The sequence below is a fragment of the Myotis lucifugus genome, unplaced genomic scaffold (genome assembly GCF_000147115.1).
Source record: "Myotis lucifugus unplaced genomic scaffold, Myoluc2.0 scaffold_723, whole genome shotgun sequence".
Taxonomy (NCBI): Eukaryota; Metazoa; Chordata; class Mammalia; order Chiroptera; family Vespertilionidae; genus Myotis; species Myotis lucifugus.
Genome location: NW_005871771.1, coordinates 89,887 through 98,871, shown reverse-complemented (window position 1 = coordinate 98,871; position 8,985 = coordinate 89,887). Strand labels below are relative to the sequence as shown.

The window sequence follows — 8,985 nt, the reverse complement described above, 5'->3', positions numbered from 1 at the left end:
TCTCACTCAAAAGTTCCCCTGAGAGGGACACTCGTGACCATTCTGTCTCTAACTTTAGACCCCCCCGTTAACATTCACATGCCCTTACTCTTTTCCCTGTAGCACTTATGCTGTCCAGCCTGTGGTGCGCTGTATTCCTTTATCTTGCGTATCCTGCACTCATGTAAATGTCTGGCCGCCCCTTGCCCCTTTCCAATGATTACCAGCTAGCTAGTTACAACGGTAACATTGGGGTTGGCTGCCAAACTGATCTCATCTCCAGCACCAAGGTGAATGGATCAGTTGGTGCTTCAGGAGACATGGTAGGGAGCAAGCGGAGGCAGCATTTGGCCTTAAAGAGATCAACTAGCAATGTCTGCTGTGGAAGCGGGGGGCGGGGGGAGTCCAGGTGCCACCAGCTCCGCAGCCCAGGTTCAAGGCAAGAATGATGGTCAACCTTTATCGGCTTCTCTGGGGAATGAACAATTCCACACAAGTTAAGCTTCTAAACAAACAACTTTCTAAAAACCACCACCTTGTTAACTGTGAGATTGGAAACCGGATACGCACACTTTACTGGGGATGATGTAAGGTCTGAGTAAGGAGCCTGGAGAGAGGAGCTGAAAACTGTTGTGGAGTAAAGTCACAAGCCTCAGCGCATAGCCCTGCCTCAATGTTTGATTGTTTAAACCATTCAGATGCCTTGTTTTTGTTACTGAAATGGCCAGTTCTTGCTCTTGCCCAAGAGAGTGAATTCTCTGGGTGGGTTCTGACCCGACCCCTGGTCCGCCTGACACTGTGTGAGCCTGAGACAGTCTGTTTCCACAGGGACGCACTCCCTCCGCTACCACTACCTGGCCCTGTCGGAGCCAGGCCCCGGCCTCCCCCAGTTCCTGGCTGTGGGCTACGTGAACGACCAGCCCTTCATACGGTATGACAGTCGTGTGGGCAGGGCCGAGCCCCAGGCCCCATGGATAGCGTCCGTGGACGCCCGCTACTGGGAGACGGAGACCCAGAAGCAGAAGGCCTGGGCAGAGGTGCAGCAGGTGGAGATGTGGACGGTGATGGGCTACTACAACCAGAGTGGCGGTGCGTCAGGCCCCCTGCCCCAGTCGCCCTCCTTCCACTAGGGGCCAGGGGGGTGGGCAGGCCCCTGAGGCATGGGTGATTGCCTGGCTGATGACACCCCTGGATTGCTTCACCCCTCAGTCTTCCCAGTCTCCTGCCCCCACAGCCAAGCAGGGGCACAAGGGCCTTCAGAATCAGCTGTGATGTCAGCAGCTGGCCCCCGGGCCAGTGCAGGAAGCACCCACAGGAGCTGGGAGCCCACGAAGCCACCCCCTCAGCTAGCTAGGGTTCCAGACCTCAGCAGGCTGGGCGCCCTTCCTGGCCTCACCCATCCCAAATGCTTCAAATCGTACCCACCCCCAGGCACCATAGGGAGGGGAGGGAGGCCAGATGAACTTGAACTGGGCAGACAGCCCAGGGTCAGAGACAGACCCTGAGGAGGACCCCGGATCCGCCCAATGTCAGCAAAGGACGGGAGCACTTCTCCCACCCTCGGCCTCCTCACCCCGCAGCAGTGAGCTCACACCCACGGCCAGGGCTGCGGACGTGCACGTCGGGGTGGGCTCCTTCATACTGTGCCCTCCCGCCTGGGCCGGGACTCCCACCGGATACAAAGGCTCCAAGGCCAGGTGTAAAGGACCGAGACTGGGAAGGGTCAGCTCAGCCCAGGGCCCCCAGAAGCAAGGCCAGCCCTCCGGGGAGAGTGACCAGCCAGGTGCACAGCTTTCACATTTCCGCCTTCTAAAGGCAGGGGCATCTTACACCCATGAGGAGCCAAATCTTTTCCTGCTCGTGAGCACAGAAAATATCCATGTGTTGAGCGTTCTTCCCACATGAAAGGCCCATCAGTCTTCTCGGCCCGAGCTGCTCATCCAAATTGCCCGGGGCCCTGCCCTGCCCCCAGCACTCAGGAGGCCCCTTAGCATTAAGGAAGGAACTAAGGACGATGACCTGGAGGGGAGTGGGTGACAGGACAGTGACTCCGCCCCAGCCCACCACCCGCTCTAACCGTGGCCTCCTGCCCGCGTGCCAGGCACGCACAGCGCTCAGCGCATGTTCGGCTGTGAAATCCAGGAGGACGGCCGCTCCAGCAGCTTCTGGCAGTTTGGCTTTGATGGGCGGGACCACCTGTCGCTGGACCTGGAGACGCTGAGCTGGGTGTCAGCCGAGCCCATGGCCGTGCGGACCAAGCGCTGGTGGGAGTCGGAGCGCTGCTACGCCGAGTATGACAAGGCCTACCTGGAAGGCCTCTGCCTGGCCTCCCTGCGCAGGTATCTGGAGCTGGGAGGCCCGAGCCTCACCCGCAGAGGTAAGGCCCAGCCTGAGGCGGTGCAGGGGCCCTGCACTCCCATTCTCCGTGGCTGTCCCACTTGGCAAAGCAGCCTGGGGGGTCGGGGTGGGGGGTGGGGGGCATCCGCTGGGGCCCAGGAAGATGGCCAGTCGCCAGAGCAGAGAGGACCCGGCTCAGGCCCTCACCCCAGGGGAGGTGGACCGGGAGGAGTTCCGGAACCCCTGTCCAAGGGTGGTCGTGGAGAATAACCCCCCAACTCAGCCTCGTGTTCTTCATCTGGAGAGAGAATGGATGGCACTTGGTGGCTCATAAAGTCCTTTTGGGGTTTAACATCCTGTGGTTCTGCTCCTTGGGAAAGTACCTCAGGCCCCGGGGACAGCGTCCGTCACCACTCCCAGGACCGGCAGGACTGCTGGGGACGCTCCGCCCCTCCTTCCACACAGCCTCATGCTAAGCATGCTCCCCAGACCTGGTGCCTCCCAGACCCCTGACCCTGGCCTCAGGGCTGAGATAGAGGGCTGGGGTGGACACTGAGGAAGGGGGGTGCTTGGGGTGCGAGGGTAGAGACCGCAGGCTGCTGGGACTGGGGCTGGTCGAGCGCTCAGCACACCAGGGATGTCTACTCACTGAGTGGTGGGACGAGAATAGGCTGAGGTAATGGAGAAGACGGTCCCCAAAGGAAGGTTAGGGAGAAGACTGGTTAGAGAGAGAGCATGGGGTTTAGAGCTCGGGGGTTTAGGGCCAGCCTCCAGACCCACAGCGGCTCCCGGACGTGCCAGTTTCCTCATCAGTGTAATGGGGGGGGGTTGGGGGGTCTCGCCCACGCATCCCTGCGGCACCACATTTCTGTTAAATGAGTGGTGTTGAACTCCATTCAGCACCAGGTTCTACCTCCTTTTCCTGGGAAATTAGGCAAGTTACCCACAGAAACAGAAACAGAACCAGCAGGTTTGTAGCTATAAAGAGAAAGAGGTGTAACATAAGGAATTGACTCGTGTGGTCACGGATGCTTGCAGTCCACCAGCTGGAGAACTGGGGGAGCCGATGGCACAGTTCTGGCCAAATGTGGACAGGCTCGACCCACGGGGAGTGACCACAGGAAAGACCAGTGTCCCGGTGCAAGCAGCCAGGCAGGGGTCCCCTCGCGGCGGCCTCTGTCCTGTGCAGATCTTCGGGGCATCGGATGAGGCCACCACATTGGGGAGGGCGTCTGCTTTACTGAGTCCTCAGAGTCAAGTGTGACTCTCACCCAGAAGCACCCTCAGCACCCCAGAAAACTGCCTGACCAAGTGTCCCATGGCCAGTCATACTGACACATAAAATGAACCGTGCACCTAGATTATGTCGTTCAGAACAACTCTGGGAGGAAGAAACGACGGGTCCCCATGAGGGCCTGCGAGGCAGAGGGCGGTGGATAGGACCCAGGCGGCCCCGCTCCAGAGCCCATGCTCACACCATGCTTGTTCTGAGGCGAGGGAAGGGGCGGCATTCAACAACCTTATTCGGCACCTGCTGTGTGCAGGAGGTCACGGGGAAGTATATACAGTCTCTAAGAAATCCCTAGGGTCTCCGTGGCATGAAGCGGGTGGTGTCAATATAGGACCCAATAGCCCTGCTGGTGTGCCTCAGTGGTTGAGCCTGACCTGTGATCCAGGAGGTCCAGGTCAGGGCACATGCCTGGGTTGCAGGCTCGATCCCCAGCAGGGGGCGTGCAGGAGGCGGCCGACCAATGATTCTCTCTCATCATGGATGTTTCTATCTCCCTCTCCCTTCCTCTGAAATCAATAAAGATCTGTTTTAAAATATATATAAAGGACCCAAGGGCCCCACCCAGGACTCCCTTGGAGGTGAGGGCAGGAAGTCACATCCCCGCCATGGGAATTCCCAGGACCGGGCCCCTCTGGAATGGTTGACAAAAGGTTGTCCCTGCCTCCAACATGGGTTGAGTGCCCCCCTGGAGAGAGCCCTGTCCTCATCCCCTCCCTGCCCTCCACCATGGAAGGTGCTGGAGGGGCCTGGGATCAAGCACAGGGGACAGGCAGAGTGGCCACTCACCAGCCTTCCTCCCTCCACCTCTCTCTGCAGAGCCGCCCACGGTGCAGGTGACAAGGCACACGATCCAAGGCAGGGGCACCACCCTGAGGTGCTGGGCCCGGGGCTTCTACCCACAGGAGATCTCCCTGAGCTGGTGGCTGGGGGAGGAGGAGCTGGGCCTGGAGACGGAGCACATGGAGACGCGCCCCAGCGGGGACGGCACCTACCAGACATGGGCTGCTGTGTGGCTGCAGGCCGGGGAGGAGGCTGGCTACACCTGCCGCGTGCAGCACTCCGGCCTGAACCACACGCTCACTGTGGCTTGGGGTGAGGAGCTGGGCGTGGCTGGTGGGGGCCATGAGGGCAGGGAGGGTCCCAGGGCCCTCAGAGATAGACCCATGGTCCCGGGGGTGCCTCCTTTTCTCCACCTACCTCAGAACCGGCCCCTCGTCAAGAATTCGTTGCCGTGGTTACCTGCGCTATCCTGCTGGTGCTGGTGGTTGGAGTTGTGGTCTTCACCAGGACACGCCTTCGAGGTAGGTGGGGTGGAATCAAGGTGGGAGGCCCTCGGGCTGGTCCAGTCTCACAGGGGGATACACTGCTCCATCCCTTCAGCTGCAACTTTTCCCTTCTGGTGAGCAGCAGCTACTGCTAAGCCTGCCCCTGCCCACAGCCACACCCCGTCCTAGGGCCCGAGGACCCCCAGCCAGGGGAGACTGCTGAGCTGGGAAGGGCCTAGAGGGGGGAGAGGGAGAAAGAAGACCCGGGCCCCCACTCACCTCACCTCACCTCTTGCTTTGTGTCTTTTCCCACAGCCAGGAGCACGGAATCCTACGAACAAGCCCCAGGTGACTGTGGGATGGGCGGGCTCTGGAGAGGAAGCCCCAGGTGCTCCCAGCATGATGGTGGTGCCTTAGAACCAAAGATGGGGGCCGGGCACTAGGACCGGGGTTTCTCCTGCAGCCTGGCCTCAGCCCGCTCCCTCCTCGTTCTGAAGCCAGGCAGAGAGGGCGGGGTAAGGGCACTCCTGGGAGTCACCACCTGGTTTTGTGGGAACCAGGAGCAGGTTGGGGTCACCTTCCTCCTTCCTCCCTGCAGGTGGAGAGCGACCCCCATAATTCCCAGAGCTCAGTGGGAACAGGGGTGCTCGGCTCCTCTACTGACAGAAGTTCGCAGACCAAGAAGCTGTTCTGTGGGGTGATGGGGGCCTGGAAGCGCCTTGCACTGACTGGCAGATGTGATCTGACATAGACCACCCAAACCTGTAGAGAATTTTTATGAATTTATTTTAATCAAATTGCTGACATGCCACGAAGAAAGATCGCAAGTGCTCTGGAGACAGTTTCTTGGTTTCTTTTGTGCATTAGCGCTAAGGAAGATGGCGTGGAGGGGAGTGGATTACAGGATAACTAACAAGAGTATGTGCTTTCCTGAGGGCGGTGTTCTGGCATCCCAGAGGTGTGCTAACCTAGATGCACAAGAACAATGGACAGGGCTGGCTTACGGTAAAGACAGACTGTTTACTACAGAAGTTATAGGCCTGGGGCAGGCCTACCCACCATGAGCACCCAGTTAGGGACTCAGGATCAGATCACCCTGTGAGGTTACTTTCCACAGAACCCCTTGTTCATCCAGAGGGGACCCTGCTACACTGGCCCCTGGCTTGGGGGGGAGTCTTCCTCCACTTTCCTCAGTCTCTTACAGGAGCAGCCCCCACCCCTAACTTCACACACTAGACAGAACCTAGCAGGCTCCCTGCTACCAGGAGCAAGGTCATCCTGACCTCCAGGGGTGTCTGCTCTGGAAATGGATGACAAGGTCCTTGGCAAGTAGGCATCACTTCAACTTTTCAAAATCATATTTCTCTGAGAGGTTAGTTCAGGGTCTAGCCACTCCTATATCATAAAAGGCTAATATGCGAATCGACCGAACAGCAGAATGACAGGTTGCTATGATATGCACTGACCACCAGGGGGCAGACGCTTAATGCAGGAGCTGCCCCCTGGTGGTCAGTGCGCTCCCATAAGGGGAGTACCACTCAGCCAGAGCCACTGCTGCTGCGCTAAGGATGTCCGTGGGGAGCGGGCCTAAGCCATCAGTCGGACATCCCCCAAGGGCTCCCAGACGGCGAGAGGGCACAGGCCGGGGTCAGGGGCCCCTTCCAAGTGCACAAATTTCGTGCACTGGGCCTCTAGTAGAGCCATAAAATGGAACTAAAAGGATCCTGTACTAGCCCCTGATCAGTGGACACACTCACTCCCCACACGCTCTGTCATGCTGCCTCCCTCCACTGAGGTCCTGTGAGCCCTTCCTGCCCAGGCCGTGAGCTCCTCCGAGCACCTGTTACCTCCCGCCGCACCCTGGCACACACTGAGCTCAGTCTGGTGCGCCTGCAAAACGGGCCGTGGACCATGACTCAACCAGCACCCTACCGCTGGGTAGGACGTAAACCCAGGGCCCCGAGTCCAATTCCACAGAGGGATGCACAGGCCCAGAGAGCATGGTGGCCCCACCTGACCAGGCATCGCAATCACTTTCATTTTTGTTTACCTGAATAGCAATGGCTGCTCCGTGTTCCCTAACAAAGATGAGGGCTCTGGGCCAGCTGGACGCTGAGTCACCCCTCAGTCACCCCTCAGTCACCCCTCAGTTACCCCTCAGTCACCCCTCAGTCACCCCTCAGTCACCCCGGCCAGGAGAGAACCTTGTGAAGGGAAAGGGCAAACATAGAGGTGGCTCATCTTAGCCCTGAGCATTCCCTGGGTGATGCCAACAGGCAGGAGGGCAAAGGAGGAAGACCCTGGCCCCCTCGGAGCAGAAAAGGGGCCTGCAAACCTGCAGGAGCAGAACGACAGCTGAGCAGGGCTCTTCCCTCAAATCGCAGACCCCGGGGAAAGCAGCCCCACACAGCGGGGCACTGGCTTTGTGTCCTGGGCCCTGACCAGCTGCCCTCGGCTCAGAACCACGGGCTCTCCCCCTGCTGACCTGCCCCTGCTCCCACAGGGCAGGGCATCTGCCCCTGAATGAAGTGCCTCCGTGCACCCTCATCACCTATCCCTCAAACCACACCATTGGCACAGATCTCACCTGCCGGCCACCCTGGAGTCTGGTTCCACACCTGGACTTGGTTCCGGCTCCCACATTCAGAGCAGACGCCTCTGGCTGCTCATGTGGCCCCGCTGGAGTCCTGCTTTGGGATTATGTGCTGAATTGATGAATTCATTCGTGAATAATCATGAATTGTGGGTATTCAATGAAGAGTATTAGAATTCCTACCCAGCAAATGGCAAGGCTTTCCTACAAGCCACCTTCAGGGCACCCGCACTCCCCCCATTCACCCTCACTGTCCGGCCAAGCCTGCCCGCCTGAGGTCACCCTCCAGAATTCAATCACCCCGGGGAAGCCCCTCTGGACATCTCTGCTCTGAGGTCTCCAAGCGCCCATGCTGGTCTGCAGGACGCCCCGGTGACTAACGCAGGGCCCGCCCAGGCGGCCAGGGGCTGCCCTCGGGGTCAGCGACGACGCTGGCAGGAAGGCCCCTTCCCTGTGCTCATCTTTTTTCACTTCCAACTTCGTGGAGAAGCTCACAGACCAGGGTGGAAGCAGAAGTAACTGGGGGCACAGGCTGTCTTGCGGGTATCTTTTTAGCCTCTCCTTGCCCCTGAACTGCCCCATAATGGAACAGTAAGATCAGAATGGAGACACACAGCCTCACCTCAAGGCCAACAGCGGGAGGAGGGAGCCAGCCTGCCAGGGCTCACGACAAAGGTGACCCTCACTCAGTCCGGCCCCTCCAGGCTTCCTTGCAGTGACCAGGGAGCCAGAGCTGTCTCCTTACCGCTGGGCTGGGTTAAGGGAGTGAGGCTGTGCTGAAATCCCTCTTCCCCCAGCAGTGGCTGGGGGTGGGGACGGAGGGGTGACCTGCAGGCGCCAAGGTGGGTAGCCTGGCCCCTGCCTGACCCCAGGTCCGATGGGACTGAGGAGGGGAGGCCCTGAGCTGGCTTCTAGGGGCTCTCCAGTGGTTCTTAAGCACGCGGCCTCCCTGCTCTTCCCTGCTCTGCACCGGGGGAGAGGAGGTAGGAGGAACTGTCCTGGCTTCTGGTGCTCCATCCAGCCCCCATCCCGATCCAGAGATGAGGTGCCTGGCACTCAGCATCTTCAACAGCTAGGCAGGTGACTGAAGAGAAAGCCCATTGAGATCAATGAGTCAGGCACAGGCAGAGCTGGGGTCTCCCTAAAGTCCCTGATGGTCAGAATACACCCCTTCTGAGCTCCCTAAGTTTATGTGCTACTGAGACTGGTGGTATGTGCCAGGCTGGCCTGGCCTGGCCTGCTCTGGGGAGGTATCTGACAAGGAGAGACCTGGGGGTGTACTCCAGCATTTCTTTTTTTCTTTTAATATATTTTTACTGATTTCAGAAAGGAAGAGGGAGGGAGAGATAGAAACATCAGTGATCCATGATGGGTTGCCTCCTGCACGCCCCCTACTGGGGATTGAGGCCGAAACCTGGGCATGTGCCCTGATGGGGAATGGAACCGTGACCTCCTGGTGAATAGGTTGATGCTTAACCACTGAGCCACACAGACAGGGCCCAGCATTTCTGATATAGTCT

General features: G+C 59.1%; 1 protein-coding gene across 1 annotated transcript in view; it reads left to right on the top strand.

Annotated features, from left to right (window-relative positions):
• The window catches only part of LOC102417991 (BOLA class I histocompatibility antigen, alpha chain BL3-7-like), a 7,498-nt gene extending 1,789 nt beyond the window's left edge, over positions 1-5,709 (top strand). Inside the window, exons 2-7 of the mRNA XM_006105765.3 lie at positions 808-1,068; positions 2,081-2,356; positions 4,424-4,699; positions 4,810-4,908; positions 5,188-5,220; positions 5,471-5,709. Of these exons, the coding sequence (XP_006105827.3) occupies positions 808-1,068; positions 2,081-2,356; positions 4,424-4,699; positions 4,810-4,908; positions 5,188-5,220; positions 5,471-5,490 (965 nt within the window). The 3' untranslated portion in view covers positions 5,491-5,709. The remainder of the gene's footprint in view (positions 1-807; positions 1,069-2,080; positions 2,357-4,423; positions 4,700-4,809; positions 4,909-5,187; positions 5,221-5,470) is intronic.
• Positions 5,710-8,985: the final 3,276 nt, after the last annotated feature.